A 23366-nucleotide genomic window follows, 5' to 3' on the forward strand; every position below is an offset into this window, starting at 1 on the left:
ATCTCCACAGATCATTCCTCTGATTTAGGAACAGATTACAATTAATTTCCTGTAATTAATCTCTGTAATTCCTTTCCATATTCTGTTTGTATTCTCCCTATTTAAAGGGTCTTGTACATCAATACAAATCATCAAGAATTCCAAATCCTCAAACACTTTCATGGTATCAGAGCTTCGGTTCTGAAAATTATCCCTCCCTCTCCTTTCTCTCTCATATTTTTTAGCTGCTGCCGCCGATAGCCATGACACAAACAGAAGACCCATCTTCGACCTCCAACCCTAAAACACCCACCCCCATTCACCTTGCCTACTTTGTGACTAACATCCAATCAAAAATAAGAACCCTAGATGGTAGCACAGTTACATACACATCATGGGTGAAATTATTCAAGTTTCATTCTATTGCATACCGTGTTCTTGATCACATTGATGACACGCCACCCCCAGCCTCTACAGATCCATCATACAGTGCCTGGAAAGAAATAGATGCCTTGGCGTCTCAATGGATTTACAGTATCGTGTCTGATGAACTGCTCACCCGCATCCTCGACACTGAAGCTACGGCTAGAAAAACATGGCTGAAACTTGAGAAAATCTTCCTTAGCAACAAGAAAGCAAAAGCGGCAGCTCTTGAAACAAAATTCATTAATCTCACCCTTGCAGCCTGCAGTTCCGTTGATGATTACTGCAAGAAATTGAAAGACATCGCCGACCAACTGAACGATGTTGACTAACCAGTTACAGAATCTCGATTGGTCTTACAACTGGTTCGTGGCCTTCCTCAAGAATTCGACGCCATAGCTTCTCTTATTAACTCACAAAACGCAGATTGGGACCTTGCACGAACCATGTTGAATGATGAGGTCATTCGCCAGGCTGCACGACAACAAACCACCTCTGTCCTTATCGCTCCAACCATGCAGACAAACCAAACCCAGCCGACCGCAACTCAACAACCTGAAAACAATCAGCCTCACAACAGTTCTTACCACTCCAATTATAGAGGCCGTGGTCGAGGCAGACGTGGCAGAGGCAGAGGACGCGGCTACAGGGGAAACTCTACGGGGACTCCTTGGGCTATAACACATCAATCCGCCAATCAAACCTACCCAAAATGGGCTTGGTGGAACACTCCACCTTGTCCCTACCCAACACAAACTCCATGGCCACCAAATCAAATTCAAAACACACCCACTGCTCATTATGCCGCTTATTCAGAACAGCAGCCATACGGCCCAGCACCACCATATCCCCCTCCACCGCATACTGGATATGATGCTTTAAGTCCTTCCGATCTCAGCCAAGCTTATAACACGATGCAACTCAACTACACAGATCCAAATCTGATCATGGATACAGGGGCAGAACGTCATGTCACCGACAACCGAGGTATGATTCGCAACCCTAACTCTTTTCCTGTTAACACTAAACTTTTAGTCGGCAACGAACACTATTTACCAATTGAGGGCTCAGGAACAGGTTACCTTCCCATCCTTAATCGTACATACATCCTCCCAAACATACTTTACAGCCCACATATCATTAAAAATTTATTATCTGTCTGCCGTTTTACACGTGATAACAATATTTCTGTTGAATTTGACCCTTTTGGTTTCTCTTTGAAGGACCTCAAAACGGGACAGCTCCTTTCCCGCCACAATAGTACCGAAGATCTCTATCCTGTCACTCCACCAACCCTACCACCACAAGCTTGTTCAATCACATCTCCAAATTTACCTTGGCACGATCGCCTCGGTCACCCTGGCACACAAGTTTTAGATGTTTTAACCAAACAGTTTGGTCTTCCTTGTAATAAGAACAAGCATTTATTTTTTTGTAATTCTTGTCATTTATCTAATAGCAAACGATTACCTTTTTATGAGTCAAATTCCTTTACTTTTTCACCATTTGATATAATACACTGTGACTTGTGGACCTCCCCTATTCCAACCAAATCTGGATATAAATACTACATGGTGCTAATTGATAATTTTTCCAATTATGTGTGGGTATACCCTCTCAAGTTCAAATCTGAAACTTTCACCACCTTTACTAAATTCCATAAACTCATAGCCACCCAATTCAACCGTAATATCAAAACTTTTCAATGTGACTTGGGGGGAGAATTTGACAACCATAACTTCAAAATTTTTGCCCAACAACATGGTCTGTTATTCCGTTTTTCATGCCCCCAAACATCTTCCCAAAATGGTCGGGCTGAACGCATGATTCGTCGTCTCAACGACATCATCCGCTCACTCCTCATCCATGCTCAATTACCACCTATGTTTTGGGTCGAAGCACTTCACACTGCTGCCTATCTCCATAACATCCTTCCAACCAAACGTCTCAATTATTTCACACCCACTTTTGCCTTATATCTCCGCCACCCGACATACGATCACTTACGTGTGTTCGGGTGTGCTTGTTATCCCAATACCTCTGCAACCCAACCCCACAAATTACACCCAAGATCCGTTAGATGCATCTTCCTTGGATACCCTCCAGATTTTAGGGGATACCGATGCTTTGACCCTACAACCGGGAAGATCCACATATCACGACATGTAACCTTTGATAAACAAATTTTCCCATACACCATTCCAACTCCACCCAAAACATACACATTTCTTGATGAACAACCACCACCAGGATTTAAGTTTATACAACCTCACCCAACACCAAACACCACCCAAACCCAAAAACGCCCAATCTCTCCTTACCCCATAATATACACTCGCCGCCATAAACAACAGCCCCTTAACCCAGTGGCCAATGCTACGACACCCCAACACACTGTTGCACCTGTCTCACAAAATCCCAACACTCAGACCACCGCTGTATCAAAACCCGCACAGAATACCCATCCAATGACCACCCGCTCCAAAGCTCGCCATGCCCTTATGACCACCTCAATTTCACCAATACCCACCTCTTATGCAAAAGCTTTTTCTGACCCTCATTGGTTAAAAGCTATGCAGGCTGAGTTTCGTGCTTTGCAGGAAAATGATACATGGGAACTCGTGCCTCGCCCTCCTGACCGACCGGTCATTCGGTGTATGTGGCTTTTTCGTCACAAATTTAAATCAGATGGGTCACTTCAAAGGTACAAAGCACGTTTGGTGGTAAATGGCAAATCTCAAACGGTGGGCATTGACTGTGACGATACTTTTAGTCCCGTAGTGAAACCCGCTAATATACACTCGCCGCCATAAACAACAGCCCCTTAACCCAGTGGCCAATGCTACGACACCCCAACACACTGCTGCACCTGTCTCACAAAATCCCAACACTTAGACCACCGCTGTATCAAAACCCGCACAGAATACCCATCCAATGACCACCCGCTCCAAAGCTCACCATGCCCTTATGACCACCTCAATTTCACCAATACCCACCTCTTATGCAAAAGCTTTTTCTGACCCTCATTGGTTAAAAGCTATGCAGGCTGAGTTTCGTGCTTTGCAGGAAAATGATACATGGGAACTCGTGCCTCGCCCTCCTGACCGACCAGTCATTCGGTGTATGTGGCTTTTTCGTCACAAATTTAAATCAGATGGGTCACTTCAAAGGTACAAAGCACGTTTGGTGGTAAATGGCAAATCTCAAACGATGGGCATTGATTGTGACGATACTTTTAGTCCCGTAGTGAAACCCGCTACTATACAGACTGTGTTATCCATTGCAGTTTCCCGTTCTTGGCCAATACACCAGTTGGATGTCAAAAATGCGTTTTTACATGGGCATTTAAATGAAACTGTTTTTATGCATCAACCCCTGGGTTTCACAGATAGAAGATACCCTCATTTTGTGTGCAGATTGAAAAAATCTCTTTATGGGCTCAAACAGGCCCCACGGGCATGGTACACCAGATTTGCAACCCATCTGCTGTCTCATGGGTTTCGCAGCAGTGTGTGTGACAATTCCCTATTCATTTTCTCAAAGGGAAATCAACTTGCTTATTTACTTCTGTATGTTGATGATATAGTGCTCACTGCCTCTTCTAATGAGTTATTATAGAATATTATCCGCATGCTCTTACGCGAGTTTGCAATGACAGATTTGGGCCGGGTGCATCATTTCCTGGGAATCAAAGTGACACGGACATCTGGTGGGTTATTTTTGGATCAGTCTCAATACACAAAGGATATCATCTCTAGAGCTTCAATGTCCTCTTGCAAACCGTGTGCCACCCCAGTCGATCTATCATCAAAACTGAGTGCTTCTGATGGACCTCTATTCCATGATCCAACATTATACCGCAGTCTTGCTGGCGCATTACAGTATCTCACATTCACACGCCCAGATATATCATATGCTGTTCAACAAATATGCCTCTTCATGCATGAACCGCGGGATCCACACTATGCATTTCTCAAAAGAATAATCCGATATTTACAAGGCACAGTTGACTACGGTATAAGAATTGGCACGACAAATACACATACCTTGGTAGCATACTCAGACGCAGATTGAGGTGGATGCCCAGACTCCAGAAGATCAACTAGTGGCTACTGTGTTTTCCTTGGTGATAATTTGATTTCATGGTCTTCAAAACGGCAGCCTACTATCTCACGATCTAGTGCAGAGGCAGAATATAGAGGAGTAGCCAATGCTGTTGCAGAGACCACCTGGCTTTGCAATTTACTTCTGAAATTACACCTCCCACTTCAGCAGGCCTCCGTCGTATACTGTGACAATGTTTCCGCAGTGTATATGTCTGACAATCCTGTCTAGCTTCAACGCACAAAACACATTGAGATCGACATACACTTTGCAAGGGAGAAAGTTTGAATAGGCCACATTCGGGTCTCACATGTCCCATCTGCTTTTCAATATGTTGACATCTTCACCAAAGGCCTATCTCGACAGTTGTTCCAGTCATTTCGATCCAGCTTGAGCGTCTGTCCTCCGCCCGCTCAAACTGCGGGGGAGTCTTAGCCGATGATATCTCCACAGATCATTCCTCTGATTTAGGAACAGATTACAATTAATTTTCTGTAATTAATCTCTGTAATTCCTTTCCATATTCTGTTTGTATTCTCCCTATTTAAAGGGTCTTGTACATCAATACAAATCATCAAGAATTCCAAATCCTCAAACACTTTCACTTTCATCCCAAAACAAGTGTCCAATTTAGAAAATTTCAAATTAGTAATTTAGGCACTTTGTGGACAATTTGAGTAGTAAAGTTGGTTAGATTAAAAAAGATAAATTTCTATTTAGTCCCTAAGAGGTCTAATTAACACAATGACACATCCAAGATTTATTTTTGGTTAAGAATTAATTTTAGATATAATTATACAATCTTTGTTAAGGACTTTGTAAAACTAAAACAAAAACTATTTGAATTTAGTGTGCTTCATAAACAAAAACCCAATAAAGCGATTCTGTTATCTTTATTCTCACCATTTTTCATATTAAAAATCATATTTCTCATTATTTTCCGAACATTAACTTCACAATAATTTTGTTTTTGAATCTTGAAACATTTTTTTTTCACCGTTCAACACCATCTTGTCAATGGAAAAAATGGTTTTTATAGCATAAAAATAGTGGAGAGAAGTTTAAAAAAAAAAAAGCATTTACAGGGAGAAAAAGTATATTTGGATACTTGAAATTATGTTGAGGCTTATTACTTGTTTTTTTGTGGTGTCCATCCCACCTAGAGTTTATTTACCAATTGATAAATTTCAGTTTTATATTGTTTTATTTATTTCTCTTTTTCTTTCATTAGATTTGAGAACAACAAATTTAACAATCTCAGTGATTTCAATTAACTAAATATTTTTTTTTATAAACAATGTTAATAATGTCTATTGTAGTTCTAAATAATAGTTTGATTATCCAGGAAATGTAGAGTTCTTTCCCTCCCTATTTAAGACAAAAATACTATTTTTTTTTTTAATTAGAAGGACTTACAATTTAAAGGATTCAAAATTTATGGATGAATAATTTATTATGATCAAAATATAAAAATTAAACGACAGTTATCAAAAACGAAATCCCATCTTCTCACGAAATTATATTTTCTATTTGCTAATTTCTGCTGTGTTTGTTCTTGTTTGTGGTTTTGTTTTATTGATCTCCACTCCAATTTTCCAACTTTTATTTATTTTTTATTGCATTAATCTTTCTATAGTCTCACTGTTATTGTTACTTGCTATAAGGCTCATGTCTACTGAACCATTATCGAAAATTGCTACATTTGCATGGACCTTATCTGGATAGCTAGCTAAAGATCAGTAGCTGAAGATGTAATTGGCACTTTTCTGGTTAACATCTGTTAATTACCCGCCATTTCAATAACATGCTAACTGAGATTTGGTGTATAAGATATGATATTATTATTATCTTTTCAAGCCAATAAATCTACTGGTAGTCTCTCATCTACCTCTACTATATATTTGAACTGCATTTGATTCATAAAAGAAATAATATTTAATTTTACTCCAATATCTCAAATAATTAACAAAAATAATGTATTATAAATTCGATAACTATATAGATTTTTTAAATTAGTAAATCATTTTTAATGTATGACTAAGTAGGTAAAATTAAATATAACATGAATATAAGTACGACTAACATGAATATAAGTACGACAGGTTGTGTTTTTTTTTTTTTTTTTTTTTTTTTTAACCTCATCTGTATCTTAAAAAAATAACATGAATATATAATTAATTAATTAGGTGCTTCGTATCTTTGGAAAAATTTTCAGAGAATTAAAATTTGTAAGAAAAAAAAAACGGTAACAATTCGATTTGTGGCACATATTTAACCATAATTTCCTCTCTCTCGTTAAACTTATTACCTTCACAAAATTGCTCAGGCTTATATGCAAAGTGCAATTCCAAGCTTCTACTGTTCTACACAATCATCCACACCATAATTTTAAATTATAAATATTAAATCAATTATTATTTATAGTTAAAAATTCAAAATAAATAATTAATTATATTAAAATCTAACATTGGGTTAGTTTTCAATTAAACTTTATGGAATAGGTGCAGATGATTTCTAGCCCAATTGATAAATCTAGTCCAAAGTTAAATTTCATCAAATAAATTATTAAAATAAATAAAGAATAATTCATAGAGAGAAAGAATAGAGAAAAATAATAAATTTGAATGGATTAAAAAAATAATTTTAAAAATAATAAAAAATAAATATATTTAAAAATTATGATATACTCCCACCATCCCTGTTTTCGATGTCCCAAAATATTTGTAAAAATTTTAAATTTAGACATATAAATAATTATTTTTTCTATTATAACATTTGCAATCTTTCGTTAAGTAAGAGATTTTTATTAATATTTTCAATGAATTAAAAAGTGAAAGAATGATAAAATAATTATTGTTAACTAAATGTTTAATATATTTATTTTGTTAAACTATATAAATAAAATGAAAGGGAAGGAGTATAATATTTTTTATATAAGATGATTTACGAAGAAGAAAGTTCTCTTAAAAGAAAAAACATACTCATATACAAAAGGAAAAGAAAAAAAAAAAAAAAAAACAAAAAAACTTCTCTGCCTATACAGACTTCTGAATTCTGGACTACAGTAAAAGTCTATTTTAAAATTACTTCCTGAATTTTTTTTGGAAGATTTTTTTTTTTTTTTTTTGGTAACAAGGCCTTTTTAAGCTTATAAGAAATCACGTCAAGGATGGTTTCTCTTTCGTTTTCTGTCTTTACTTTCTCATTATAGTTTACAACTGATGAATAGAGATCGGATCAAGATCCTTTTAAATTCAACTATCTTTACATGTAATGTACCCATTAATTCAAAACCATTCCTTTACCATTTCATACCTCAATCACCTTACTCCTTCTCTTCTTCTGATCTTGATATAATTTCCAATCCCAGCTCCAAATCTCTCTCAAATCCTCTTTACCATCTCCTTCCTAGAACCCAAAACCCTAATAATATTGTCAATATCATTTACTCCTTTCTCAAACAAGACAATACCCAGTTAGCAATTCTCCAAAATGACATAAAGGGGCTCCTTGCTCATCTGGGTACCAATGAAATTTCTAGGGTTTTATTGAGATGTCAATCTGATTCTATTTCAGCTCTTGCTTTCTTTAACTGGGTCAAAAATGATTTGGATATTAAGCCCTCTACTCATAATTATTGTCTTCTTGTTCATATCTTAGCTTGTTCGAGGGAATTCAAACAAGCAATGAAATTTTTAACTGAATTGATCAGGTTGGTTAAAGATTGTGCATCTAGTGAAGATGTGTTTCAAAGTTTAGTTTTGTGCTGCGAAGATTGTAATTGGGATCCTGTTATATTTGATATGCTTATCAAGGCATATGTGAAAGAGGGTTTGATTAAAGAGGGTTTTAGTACGTTTATGAAGATTGTTGAGGTTGGGTATGTTCCTAGTGTGGTTGCTTGCAATAGTGTTTTGAATGGATTGTTGAAACTGAATTGCATTGATTTGTGCTGGCAAGTTTATATAGAGATGGGGAAAGTTGGGATACACCCGAATTCATATACATTTAATATATTAACTCATGTTTTTTGTCGGGATGGTGATGTCACTAAAGTGAATGATTTCCTTGAGAAGATGGAGGAAGAAGGATTTGAGCCAGATATAGTGACATATAATACATTGATTAGTTGCTACTGTAGAAAAGGAAGATTGAATGATGCATTTTATTTATATAGGATAATGTATAGAAGGCGTGTGTTGCCAGATTTGGTTTCATATACTGCGTTGATGAGTGGTCTTTGCAAAGAAGGGAGGTTAAGAGACGCTCACCAGCTCTTCCATAGAATGGTTCATAGGGGGTTGAATCCAGATATTGTTTCATTTAATACTCTTATCTGTGGTTATTGCAAGGAGGGGAAGATTCGCGAGTTAAGATTGTTATTACATGAGATGATAGGAAGTGGGATTCGTCCAGATAATGTTACTTGTCGAGTTCTTGTAGAAGGATATGCAAAACAGGGTAGAATAGTTTCAGCTTTGAATTTGGTTGTGGAACTTGAGAGATTTGGTGTTCCAATTTCTTGGGATATTTATGATTATTTAATAGTTTCTTTATGTAAAGAGGATAAACCATTTGCAGCAAAGAATCTTTTGGAAAGAATCTGTCAGCAGGGTTATGTGCCTGGTGCAGAAATTTGCAATGAACTCATTCAATCTTTCTGCAAAAGTGATTGTGTGGCTGATGCATTGCTTTTAAAAGCTGAGATGGTACATAGGAATTTAAAACCCAATGTTACTGGATATAAAGCTCTTTTATGTTGTTTGTGTAGAATGAGTAGAAGGAGAGAGGTTGAATCATTGATGGAAGAAATGCTTCAATCTGATATGCTGCCCGATCCAGAAATATGCAGAGCATTGACGCATATGTACTGCAAGGAAAGGGATTTTGGAAAAGCAGAGTCGCTATTGGAATTCTTTGCCAAGGAATTTCAAATTTTTGATACTGAGAGTTACAACACACTTGTCAAAATCTCTTGTGAGGATGGTGATTTTACCAAGTTGCTGTATCTGCAAGATAGGATGCTGAAAGTGGGAGTTACGCCAAATGGTCTTACTTTCAAGCACATGATCCATGGCTTATCGAAATCTATGTCCCTAGACAAAGACAAACTTCTTGTGGAATGATGCCAAATTTTCCTATGTGAAGAATCTATCATGTGTTCTATTTGTGAAACTCTCGAAAGGCTGCCATGTGCAGGGCCTATGTGCCAGTTAAAATTAAGGGACTGCATGTTTCAACGGACCTTCTAAGCTCCAATTTCAGTTTAGGTGAGCTAGTTTAATGCATGAAATCTGATATGTTTTTAAATAGCTGTTTCTTTTCATATTTGGAGAAATCGCGCAAATGACAATTGAGGTTTTGACATTGGTAGTGGAAATTTCAAACCACATATATTGAATTATTTATGTAAGAATAAGCAATATTTGCATTAGGGTGTCCTAGTCTATTATTCCTGTAAACTCTGAAATGGATTTTTTTCAAGTAGGCTGCTTCCAGTGAACATGATTTTCTTTTCCATAGTTCTTTGAATTTCTTGTTAAAATCCTATTCAATAATTAAAATAAAATGTGTCGTTATATCGCTTTGAACTTATCTCAGCATCTGCTTCCCTGCCTCTCTCATATATGCAGATCTGATAACCTAAAACAACTCAAAACTCACATGATTTCTTTTTTCTTGATTTGTGCAGAATGCTTCTTTTGCTGAAACATAATGGAGTACTGCAGGATAGTATTCTGAATCATCTTCTCCTGCTGCTGATTGTCCATTGCAGCAAGGAACCAACGCAAGCATTTTGCTCCCCAAGAAAATGTTTTTAGAGACTTGTCCAATCATGTTAAAGAAGTTTTTGAGCGTTAGAAACCGGATACCTGCAGACACTTGTATCAGTAGCAGAGTTGACAAGTGAAGCTTGTTATCCATCATCATCCCATCCTGATGAGTCCGGAAAATGTCGCCGGCATCGGCTTTTTAGCTGGATTTTGTTGTTTAAACCCCAAAAGTGATGGCCATTTATCAATTAATCCTGTGATTACCTTGTAATTTCATTTCATAACCGCTGGGTGCAAAACTCAATAATTGCATTCCTTGTTTGTGGAACGAGTTTTTTAACTAATTTAAATGTTCTGGGCTGATCAAATTTTACAGCTGAATGATGTTGAATTTAATGGAAAGGGAATTTCCTAGATTTTAGTCAAAAGCCGAATACTCATTTTTTGTCTTATAGCTTCTTATACAATATAATGAAAAACCACGTTCAACAAGAAATTTGCGTTGCAGTGTTTTCGACCACCTGTACCAAAAATCTAGGAAAAAGGGGCATTCCGAGAATCGAACTCGGGACCTCTCGCACCCAAAGCGAGAATCATACCACTAGACCAAATGCCCTGCTTGGTATTAATATAAATATATTTTGGGTTTTTCCACCTCACACTCATAGCAATAGCCCTTAGCTAGAAGACTGAAATGGAGACCTTGGATCCAAAAGTTCAATGAGTTTAATTTGCATTTGTAATTACCGCAATTCATATATCGGTGTAGTCTGCTTAAATTGCAGTTGCTCTTCACAATCCAACATAATATATGGCTTCATTTCCCCGTTTGGGACGAGTCAGTTCTCTTGTATTAGACACGAATGCTGGTAAAAGAATTACAGTACAACAACTTAAAGCAATAAACAGGATATTTACTTTTTTTCATTGAGCGATATATTAGAGTAAATTGGGAATAAAACATATAAGAGATATCATCCCAAATGACCTATATACCTTCAATGCTACAACACATGGTATTACACAATTCAACTACATTAGAAACTTTCTTCACCACCTCCTACGCCTCCTTCCGTACCAGTATGCAAATGCGGCTATTGATGCAGCCACAAAAACACCCGCCGTTGCATGCCAAGCATAAACTGGTTTGTCTATAATTAAGCTAGAACCACTGACATTGTCGGGCGGAGATGTTGGCTGCTTCTTACTAACTGTCAATGCAAAGCCCAAACCCTGCTTTTCCAGCTCGGTCAAGTCATTGATGGCCGGCTTAAGCCTTGTGGCATTGGCTATAGCTTCATAATCTTCTTTTGTTCCACCTTCAAGGAAAGACCCAACAAGGTGACCTTTGTTTATCCAGTAAGCCCCAACCGTACTTCCTGAGTAATCGCCAAAATGCACTACTTCCCCTGCATTGTCCCCATAAAACTGCCAAGACAAAGTGAAGACCCTAGAATAGAAAAAGGGTAGGTAGTCAAAGTCATCTGTTTTATTTGGTTCCATTATTGTAGCAACAGCATGTCTTGCTGATTTTCGGGCAGAGTCAACATGCTCAAGTCTACGAATTTCACCAAACAGTTTGACAGGAAATGCTGCAACATCTCCAACTGCATAGACTGAGTTGTTGCTTGTTTGCATTCGCGCATTCACTTTGATCCCACCTTTCTCCAAAGTAAGTTGGCCCTCGAAGAGGCTTGTGTTTGGACGTATTCCAATTCCTACCACAACCATGTTTGCTGGTAGCTGATTTCCATCTCTAAGATTCACAGCTGTAACCTGTAGAAATGAATTATTAGAGCTCAGTTTTATCTGACAGTTTATATGCTAGCATGCCATGCCTCTACCTTTATAGGGTTAGAAAAAACTATAATAGCCATTTGATTCTAAGAAATTTAACTTCAAGCACAAAGACAATTGTTGCCCGACTCCCTATACTATACATGTTAGAAAATCATCCAACTTCTTGCAATCTCTCAAGATTGTTAAGCACTAAGATATACATGTATGATTTACCTTTCCATCGGAATCCATATCAAGAGATGACAAGACAGTGCCCTTGATGAAATTTACTCCTTTAGATCTGTAATAATCTTCATAATAACTTGCAATCTTCGGTGTAAACAAGCGGGCCACTGGAAAGTGCAAAAATCATCAACCATGTATTGTTAGTTTGCTATGATGTCCAAATTAAAACAAGAGGTTCAGGAAAACCCAACAATTCAATCACAACAATTGAAAGCATTGCAGGAAAGAACTTCGAGTAAACAATCATTTCTGTGGTGACAAAATATAACAATTCAATCACCATACTGTAGTTATACCTTTTAATTTAAAAGATTCCTTCTAGGAAAGCAGTCTTAGAACATAAAACCAAAGGCAGTATTTAGATTTAAGAGAGCTTACTGCAATGTGCTTCAGGGAAAACCATAGTAACATTTATTTTATTGATCACCAAGGATGCCGCACATTCCATTCCTATGTAGCCACCACCAATGACAACAGCATTCCCACCAGTACAAGATTGCATGACGTTAACAAGCCTGTCTGCATCAGCTAAATCTCTTAAATAACAAACATTTTCAGCATTTGATCCACTCACTCCAAATTCCTCAAGCTTCAAGGCCTGCACTTACGCACGTGAAATTAATTAAAGCTAGCAATTATTTCCTTATTAATTGACAATGCAAATAATTTTATGTAAAACTTGTATTATTTCAATGAAATTCTGAAAATACCAAAAGAAGTTGATCATCCTCAATGTTAGTTACTATACACGCACTCACATGTATATATATATTTCAAAACCATAGCAGAAGTGAAGACAAAAACACCGGAAACATCATGCGATTCTATTAGGATATGATGAGATCTAAGAGAACGTCTTGTACTCCCAAGTCACCTTTAGTTATCCATTTGCAAAGTGAAATTCTCCCAACCAAACTCTTTTCTGGTGAAAAACGTAATTAATAGTAATTCCTGAAATTTTCCTAGTGAAAAAACATGCCTGTTTTGTGTTTGAAAAGGCACTAACAATGTCACCAAATTATCTAAAACAAAATAGCACTAAAAGAAAAAAGATCAGTTGCAATACCCGAGCACCTGTTGCAATGATAAGAATCTTGTAGCTTATAGTCTCTCCAGCTGCAGTTAGTAATGTCTTGCGCCTCACATCAGCAGACTTAACACGAGTCCCAAGGACCAATTCAATTCCTAGAAGAAAAGTTCCCAAATCACTAAATGTTAAAAGTAAAATGGAAAAGAAACATAAACTACAAAATCAACTAACTGTAACTTTAAAGACACGAAGAAGATGGTTTGAGAAATTTTGCTAGCATTGATGTCTCAATAATATCTATTAGGCATTACTCCACAAATATTGCCGTTATAGATTCAACATGTCCCTCTACAAGTTTTGAGTCTGTAATTGAAGATCAGGATATTCTTACACTGGAGGACAAAGAATACCCTTCATTTCTACTGGTGTAACAAGATATTCTACATAATAGCTTAAGTAACAGAAGGTTCCATAAGATTCTTCCAACATATGTTAGCCTTCATCAGTAAAAGCACTTGTTCGTGAAAAATATTGAGCACAAAGAGATCCCAGATGATAAAACTAATAGTTCACCTTATTAACCAACAAAGAAGTACAACGTTGTAGATTTAATCACAAACCATTACGCTACCCTTGTTACAAGTAGTGTGACTGCACATACAGGTAGGTTTTTCCTAATACCAAACCATTCAGAAATAACATAACAGTCCCGCTAGATCCAATTAGCTAGGCAGGTACAAGAGCAACCAACCAAAAGTTTTGAATTAGAAGGAAAAATATCGTGTAGCTTTACCCTGATATTCCCAACCTAAATTTTTCCGTTATATATATATATATTTTTTTGCGCTAACAGTACTTTCTATATGTAACTGTTAATGCATTGAAAGCCAATATTCAACATTACAATCTGCTGACCACTTAAATTTGTAACCATCTCCTTATAACTAGAATACAGAAAGTATCAAACAAGCCATAAGCCCATGATATTGATCACAATAACAAAGAAAGATCAAGAAACTGTTAGCGTGCCCATAGAAGAAACACATATGGGGAAATAAGTACTCCGCAGAAGAAATGCAGCATTGTACAATCCTTATTTGCGATAGGCTCTAAAAGAGAAATGAAAAAAAAAAAGGAAGAATTACCATGTTCCTTGTACCATTTTGAAGTCAGCCTTTCCTCATTAGCTCCAACACAAGTGTGAAATGACGGTAGGCGTGCAGGATCCGCATGTCATGACAAGTTTCCACTATTAATATAAATGATGAAGTGAAAGGAAAAGAAAAGAGCACAAAGCAATAAGTCATCAGCAATTAGTTTTCTAACTCAGTTGCAGACTCCAAAACATTAAATCAGGCGGACAAACCAGTAGTTCTCATGCCATCACATTACCAACCGGTGACTCCTGACACGTCCCAATTGCAACATCTATATTACTTGGCCAAGTTTTGGTGGTGCCAGCATAAATCAGGAATTTGTTTATCCTCTAGGCTAAGTAAATACTTACATTAAGAAACAGTGTCTAAGAAAGAGCCTGTTTGTGGACTATAAAGATGAAGACTATTTACCTTCTGGAAGTAAATAACCTTTGCTCAGTGCAGGTCTCTCATAAGGTGGAACCTGCAGAAACCATGCAGAAATTGTAAAAATTTGCAAATGAATGGAAGTTTAAAAATCTTTTCTTTTTCCCAGAGAAATAGCCATAAACAACACACATACACATAAAAGCTAAGCTCAATAGCTGGGAAATACAAGAGCAATGCAGTTTCATGTCCTGTCTCCAACGTTTGTATTTGATTCTTCTATAGTTTTATCTCTGTCTATGCCTCTAATGAAAATGACTTCACATACTGTTAAAGGACATGCTGATGCACATTATCTTGCATTATCCAAAATTAAATCACACAATTACATCCTGAAAACTAAATAATTGATCCAACTTACCTTCCTTCCATATAACAGTATAATAACAAGATATCAGGCTGCTATAGTTATTAGGCAAAACCACCAGCAAGGCATTAAGATTTAGACTCCGAATTAAATTTCCTCATTGACCTATATTCCTTTAGAAGAAACTTAAAAAAACAATAAATAAAGGTCACCTTTACTAACCTGTAGTTAAATTACTTGAAGTAACAAGCAAACATTAATTTACCAAGTAATAAAAACAAATAAAAAAAAGGAAAAAAAAAGGAAGTAACTATGTAACATACAATACAAAAGCAATGACAAATATGTGAATTTCATAAAACTCTGAAGCCATAATCTCATCTGGTTTCATCTTATTCATAATCTAACTTAAATATAAACACATTTGAACGGTTGACCAAATGAAAGAACAAAAACAATTGCAGAATCATAAAAAACAGCAAACAAAGAAAAGGAAAAAATCAATACCCATTAATGAAATGAATACAATAAGCTCTTTAAATAAAAAAAAAAAAAGATTTTTGTTATTTTACTCACAGGTTCCTCAGAAATTATACAGAGTTCGCCAGGCGAGACCCCTTTTCTTGTGAATTCAAGAGCTGCATATCCAGCTGCAACCCCTCCTCCAAGAATTACATAAACAAATGCTCTACCCATATCTCAATCTTTCTATTTAAATACCTTTCTTTATAGAAATTTTCGAAAGATTGTTTATTTTGATTGATTTAAATTGTAGGTGTGGTAGAGTCCTTTTGCCCCCAAGAAATAACCACCATCATGAATTTTCAATCCACGGTCATCCAATATTGTTCTTACATTTCTGCAGTTCTTACCGAAATACCCTTATTGTATTACAATGTTTTTGGATGTATAATACCATCATAGGCCCCCAGTCTTAGATTTGGAATATTCTTCCACGTGGCAGTTGAATAAATGTCGATGTTGGATGATGATAGGTAGTTTTTTTTGTTGGGATATGTGAAGATGAACTAATTTGGATTATAGCAACTTATCCAACTGAATTGTGGATGAGGCTCGTCAAGCTTTATCTCGAGAGCTCCCTTTTTTTTTTTTAATCTCCATTTTTTTTTTTTTTTTTTTGTAATATAAATGTTTAATTTCAAAAAAAAAAAAAAAAAAAAAAAAAAAAAACCAAGACAATGTTATAAATATTAATATATTTTGGATAGATAAATAAGGTATAGAGTGATTGCATCACAGCATATTTATTTTCCATGAAATTTTGTTTATTTTATTGTACATTAATGTGCTGCTGTCCAACAAGGTTAGCCAATAAGATGTTGTTATTTTATATACATTTTAAGTGTTTTTTTCATATTATATATATGGAAAAAAAATACCATTTATTGGAAAAAAAAATACAAAACAGTAGCAATTTTTTAAAAAACCTTTATGAATTAACTTATATTATACAAGAAAGCAAAAATCATTAATTAGAAACCCAATAATTGAATTTCTAGAAAATTTATGGTTATATGGTAGAATCAATTGGGGGTAAGTAGAATAAGGGAGACTATAAAGTTTGGTTTGTATTTTGAATTCTGCTTCCTGAATTTGTATATTGAATTTCGCTTTCTGGGAAATAAATTATCCAATTTTCTTTGTACAAAGGAAGTAATAACTTGTTTAGAGATAGTTAGAAAGTTGCGTCTCTCTAATTAAGTTGGATGAATTTTACTAGTTTATCTTGTTATTTAAATACACCAAATTTATACGGTAGACATGATTATTTTTTGTAATTTGAAAGTAATTTACTTTCTAAGAAGTTAATTTGCATATTAAACATGTTCAAATTATAGTTTACCGAAAATAATTTTCTTGAAAATGTACTTTTTCAGAAAAATATACTTTTCGAGAAATAGATTGTTTTGAAAAAAACGAAGTCTAAATTTGTATGAAAAAAAAAAAAGAAAAGATTCAAAAGTACAATTGGAGACAATATATGTTTTTTTAAAAATATAAACAATTTTATGGGAAATTTTGAATCTTTGATTATCATTGTGCTTATCTAGTACTTGTTAAGGGTGTTGCAATCTTGGCTGAGATGGGCTTATTCTTCGCTTTGAGCTTGAGGTTGTACAGGGTTCTATTTTTGATAGCTAATTTAGCAACAAGAGTAATTCTGCAGAAACAACTTTTTGCAACCTTTTTTTTTCTTTTTAAAATTAATTTGTTACAATTTATCCTTCAGAAAAAAATATGTTTGCATATAAATGATACCAATGTGATTATAACTGTCAAATTTACAATAGTAAAAAAAAAATACCGATTCCATGTTTCAACCAAAAGCCGGTGAATCAAACATTGAACCGGAAAAATTCTTGGCTTCTCATAGAGAAAAACTTTGTGGTGTGAAACCATAGGAGATCGATAGAGTTTAAACTTGCTCGGTAAAATTAGTGATTTTAATAATTGTCAATGGTTTGACTGTTTGACTATCATTTAATTACTGTTCTGTTTCATCAAAAGTTAAAAAAAATAACGTTTTATTATCCGTTTTCTCAAATTTAAAATACTAATACATACGGTCACCAATAGTATAAATAATAAATAACAGTGATAGTGTTTTAACTACATAAAAAGTTAGTGGGCGACAGAGCATTAAGCTACCTCAAAATTTTTATCATAACAATTTCTCTAATACTCAATGCTTATTTGCGCATTGGAATATCACAACTGCTTAACTGTATTTTTCTGATCGTTTCTAGTTGGTTTTGTTTAAGATCCTTGTTCAATTTGTTAAGGGCAATTTAGTCGGTTCACTATGATAAAAGATTCTTTGCTCTACAATTAACAAATAAGACTATCCTGATTAAATCATAACTCTATATATATATGCTAAAATTGAATTATTGAAATTAACATAGAAACGCTATTACTGTTAATTAAATATTATTTATAAATATTTAATTCAGTCTTTTTGTCATTAAATATTGTTGGAAATAATAAATTAAATAATACCATCTTTGTTTTGTTAATTTTGATAGTTTTGACTTTTGTTTTTCATTTATATAATACTTCTAAAAAATCAAAATAGTATAATTTATTTTATTCAAACTTTACCTTATCTAGATTCCTTTTCTAAATTTTATTTCTCTTAATTACATAAATTAATAAAAGAGTAATTTAGTTAATACTTTAATTTTTCTAGAATTAAGATAATTGAATTTTTTTTTTTTTTTTTTATAAAAAGCCAAAAAATTTCAAAATTAAGAGTGGAAGCACTGAGACTATATATATTAAATGTTTGTATAAATGGATTTTTCATATTTAGAATAAATATAAAATTAAAAATTTATTTGATTTTATTTTCCAAAATACCATTGACATAACAATTTTAGAAAGTTAAGAGGATGAATAGTTTTATCATAAAGATTTGAGTTGTTAAAGTTTGTGGAATTTATTTACATTTTTTAGAAAAATTTGGTTTCGCTATATTTATCCATAAAATTCAATTCATTAAAATTTAAGTGTTCATTTTTTTATGCCAAACACAAAAATTTGGATTTATAAATGAATTCTGTAAAATTTGTGGGATTCATTTATTCCGAACAAAGGTAAATGTGAAGAACCGAATAGTTAAATATTATTATATATTTAATGATAAATATTGTACTTTTTAAATAGAATGACTAAACAGTTTAATGAAATTAAATATCAGAGAGAAAAAATAAAGTAATAATTAAGATTAAATACTACTTATCCCATAAAAACTAATAAAATTATGTGAATAAATAATGAAATTTAAAACAAAATAATATATACTAACGAAAACTTGTGAATCAACCATCCTCTAAAAAAAAAAAAAAAACCTAAAATAAAGCCATGAAAAATATAAAGGGTTTAACATTATTTCCCACTACATCCATTGGAGATTTTGTTTTAAGCAATTCAGAATTGGATTATCAAAAATTGAGAAGTCAAAGAACAACATGTTTTCAGAGAATCAAATTTTACAGTAGATTGGATGATTACTCATAATGTGTGTAAACTGTCATCATAATTTTAAAATTCAATTAGCTTAAGTTCAAAATATTTAATGGTTTCTTTCTAAAAAAAAAATCATGGTATATATGTGCGCAGAAAATTGAGTAGATAATTTAGAAATTTATTATTATGATAATAGATGACAAATTTGAAAAAAAAAAGGATAAATATATCTTAATATTTGTGTAAAACAAAAAAGAAAGTTTTTTTTAAATTCAATTAGAAATATTTAAATTCAATTAGGAATTCTATTTATAGATTGTATTTAATACCAATGAGGCAAGGACATAACTGTAGTTTAATAAAATGATCAAATTATAAAAATCACACACGTGTATATTTTTGAAAAGACACATATTTATAGGCATATAAATGGTACATTAATATAGAAATAGACTTCTATAGTAATTAGGAATATAGATTTTCAGTTTATATTGCATGTTTACTAATTTCATAAAATAATCCTTTATTAGTGTTAAAATAATAAACAATGTACTCAAAATGGCTTGGTCTAGTGGTTAAAATGCATTAGATCTCATCGTGATGCTCAGATGGTCGAGTCGTGGAATGAAAAGAGATTAGTCCCTCATCTAGGAAGGGGCGCTTTTAAACATTAGTTTCTCGTCTAATAATTAAACAGGAGGAGGGAGCGCACCCTTGGAAATTAGAAAAAAAAAAAAAAAAAAAAAAAACAATATTGTTGCATGTCATTTTGAAGGGGCTTAATTTCTCTTATTCCCTGAGATTCCAATTGCAGATGCAGATTTCGGTTAGACGTTTCTCTTTTAACCCATTAGGGCATTAGGTGGTTCAGTCCACCACACGGTATCTCAAAGCCATCGGAAAGTTGTAAAACTTTCTATTTTTTTTTTGTTGGTCTTTTCACTAATGTCAGAAATAAGAGTTTCTTAGTTCGATCCACAAGAATTTTTATTAACTCAACGAGTTAAAGAGAGAGTTATCTTATTGTATAACCCGTCGAATTATTTCAGCTCATTCGATCTTTTAATGAATTGGAAAAAAAGTAATTTTTCCATCAAATCCCGCCGGAGCAGAAAGACGACGGTAATACTTTTTACAAAATCTGAAACTGTAGATTTCATTTATTATTCCCCATATTTAGTTCACACCCATGACAAGTATTGATAAACCGATCAAAATAGGTAAACTATTTGGTGTGACTTGGCTTAATGTAAGTCCGTAAGTCTTAAGATATCGGTGAGCTCTTTGCTAAGAGGGGAGGTGTGGATTTTTGTGTAGAAGAATGGAGACATAACAATTTAATAATAACTTGGTCTTTGAATGAATTATAGACAACATGATAAACTGTTTAACAAACTGCTAATACCTAATAGTAGCTAAGCAACAGGGAAGTTGAAATTTTTGCATAGTAAATTGACTCACCGAAGCAATGAAAAATATATTTTTATTGAAACGAAATTATTTTTGATCATTTTAACCAGGGAAAACAAAGATAAAGTAGAAAAAAAATATTTAAAAAAACTTTTATTTTTATAGATTTGGTATATGGATGGATTTATAAATTATGTCTAGGCAAGTCTAATTCACACAAAAATTTGAAATTTTCTATATAGCTAATTATTGTGCTGAAGTTTAGCCAGGTTTGCTAGTGCCACACTTTTGTGTTTGATCATCCCCTTCAGACATTTCTTTTTGATTATCGCATGATTTTCATCCAAGGTTGTGACTGTAGTATTTCTCTTAGAGCTCTCCTCTTTGTACCAAGAAAACTTTGGAAGTTAATTACTTTGCCATTGCAATAGTCGGAAAAACAATTAAGAAAACTAAAATAATAAAATAAGTGAACAATGATATAATGTTGATGGGTATTTTCTTTGTAGTTCTTTCTCAGTGAGGACACATTATTTTTAATTGTCTTAAATTGTGAAAGAAATTTACTTTGCCTCCACTCAATATCAAGTGGATCCTTCTCCTTTGGAAAGAAGTGCGCAAGACAAAATTAGATGGAGTTTCTGAGATTTCATGTTGAGTTGATTCTTGTTTTGTTTATGACTTGGTAAACAAATGATCACAGTTACAAAATTGAATGAAAGAAATTTTCATAAGTACATGTCTTTTCTTGAAGTCTTTCCCAAAATTGAAATTGTCTACAAAAGGTTAACATTGGATCTAAAGATGTCAAACCCATTAATTGACACATAAACTTTAACATTTTTTTAAAAAAAGAGTATCGTTTTTCTTTTTTTTTTTTTTTCTCATAATTTGGAGATTTTTGGCTCTCGCAGTAATTACATTTGCCGGGAAATTGAACTTGTGTTTTTAAGGTTAAGACCATTTACCCTCTTAATCAATATCTCGTTGGTAAAATGAGTGTTGATTTTAATTTTTTATGATGTCATTTACTTGCACTGAACCAGTTGGTATAAATGAAGATATCATGTCTTTTACTAAGAGAAAAAAGGTAAAAAATAAAAATAATTGTGCCGGTTTTTCTTAGTGATAATTAATTGGCTGTTAGAGATTTATCCATACTAAATACTAATTGCTCATTTGTTTATCCATATATAATTAGTTCAATCCGAAAGGAAAATAGAAATGGTACTTGTGCAATAGTCGTAACGGCTAATGCACGTAATGTGTTACATAGGTCATTCAATATTTGCCCATTTATTGAATGCATTCAATTAATTGAGTTCGAGTTTAATGAAAACAAGCAACTATCTCTATTTCGTAATATTTATCACATTTGAAAAAATAAATTGTTTCGAAATACTTATTACATTTGTGGTTTTAAGGAGTAATAAATTTATTTTTCCATGTTCACCCTTTATATATGACCAATAATTATTACTTCAATTTAATGGTTTCTTAGGAAATTAGTATTAAATCACAGACAATATAATCAATTTACCTAATAATTTATTGTAATTTAGATAAATTTAATGGTTTTCTTCAAGAACGTGAAATTCCAAGTGTACAAGTATTATATTTATTTTCTAACTATAAACTGTAAATGAATTCATTCAAATTTCTGTTTTTCAAGTTTCAAGCATGCATTTAAGAGCCAAGGTTCACCTCAATAGAACCTGACTCTAGAAGTCTCATTTTTATCTGCAACATATGCATGCATAGATTTATGCACTTTGCAAAATGCTCTTTGCCATGACTCATCATCTTCACTATTAAGAAATTAATTTTTACATATACATATGATACTTATTTTCATTAAATTAATTAAAGTTTATTTTCAATTAAAATTAAATGCAAAATATCATATATATATAGATGAACTTTCTTCTAAGAAAATATTCCCACAACGTTTACCACTCATGGCCGACCCATCATGTGGTATTTGCTCATCTTCCACATGAAAGAATTTTGCATATAAAACATGTGACAAAATAAATGTGCGGCTAAAAAACTTTAGCTTAGGTAAATGGCAACAATTAATTAAATAAATATATATTTTTCATAATATGGATAACGAAATGTCCACCATTTGGAGACGTCCTCTGTTATCTTTTTACTAAATTAAGACAGAGCAAAGTCCGAGGAAATGGGCCTTCGGGCTGTCTTCCAAACCCTTCATTTGAATAACAGTCGGCTGCAAAAGTTAAGCGTTTGGTACGCTAAATGCCCTTACTCCATTCTCATCAACTTTTACCTAACTTTTGTGTCCCGTTCTCTCTTACTCTTTTTCATAATATTCCAAACTACACATGCATGCCCAAAATAATTAATCCCATTTTAACAAATAATTTCTTTTGTTTAGTTATTAAACCTCAAGTCGCGAAGATAATCAATTATAGTTAAAGAAACCGAACGGTTGGATTAATACTTCTTCATCTTTATATAAGGAAAATTTTTTCATTTATTACTGATAAATTTATTCTTATGTAGCGTTGAGTTATTATGAATAAGTTTATAGGTAATAATTGGATCTTATTTCGAATACGGAAAATAAATTAAATAGAGGTATTAAAAAATAATTATATCGAAATACCCATTTCATACTAAATTAATTATAATGAATGGGGTATTTGGTTTTAGAAATGATAAATTAAAGAAAAATAAAAGTGGGTTGGGGATATATATTATATAGAATGTTGGAT

At 33.5% G+C, this 23366-nt stretch overlaps 3 protein-coding genes and 1 non-coding gene across 4 annotated transcripts; 2 read left to right on the forward strand and 2 right to left on the reverse strand.

The window, feature by feature from the left end:
• The first annotated feature begins 242 nt into the window (after positions 1 to 242).
• On the forward strand, positions 243 to 734 carry LOC149492447 (uncharacterized). The gene has a single exon (XM_089716448.1). It carries the CDS (start codon positions 243 to 245, stop codon positions 732 to 734), a length of 492 nt encoding a protein of 163 aa, XP_089572574.1.
• A 6902-nt stretch (positions 735 to 7636) lies between these two features.
• On the forward strand, positions 7637 to 9776 carry LOC105634180 (Pentatricopeptide repeat (PPR) superfamily protein). The gene has a single exon (XM_012217001.4). The coding sequence runs from the start codon at positions 7728 to 7730 to the stop codon at positions 9630 to 9632; it is 1905 nt and encodes a 634-aa protein (XP_012072391.1). The 5' UTR covers positions 7637 to 7727; the 3' UTR covers positions 9633 to 9776.
• Positions 9777 to 10824: 1048 nt separating this feature from the next.
• TRNAP-UGG (transfer RNA proline (anticodon UGG)) lies at positions 10825 to 10896 on the reverse strand. Its single transcript has one exon. It is a non-coding gene; the product is annotated as a tRNA-Pro (tRNA).
• Positions 10897 to 11173: 277 nt separating this feature from the next.
• Positions 11174 to 16060, reverse strand: MDAR4 (monodehydroascorbate reductase 4). The gene is made up of 7 exons (XM_089716548.1): positions 15802 to 16060; positions 14904 to 14955; positions 14481 to 14561; positions 13372 to 13490; positions 12684 to 12903; positions 12294 to 12412; positions 11174 to 12056 (listed from the first exon to the last, which is right to left on the reverse strand). Exons 1-7 carry the CDS (start codon positions 15919 to 15921, stop codon positions 11331 to 11333), a joined length of 1437 nt encoding a protein of 478 aa, XP_089572674.1. The 5' UTR covers positions 15922 to 16060; the 3' UTR covers positions 11174 to 11330.
• Between the last annotated feature and the right edge of the window lie 7306 nt (positions 16061 to 23366).

The sequence above is a fragment of the Jatropha curcas genome, chromosome 11, assembly GCF_041381405.1.
Source record: "Jatropha curcas cultivar XTBG-Jc1 chromosome 11, XTBG_Jcur_1.0, whole genome shotgun sequence".
In the NCBI taxonomy this organism is placed as follows: Eukaryota; Viridiplantae; Streptophyta; class Magnoliopsida; order Malpighiales; family Euphorbiaceae; genus Jatropha; species Jatropha curcas.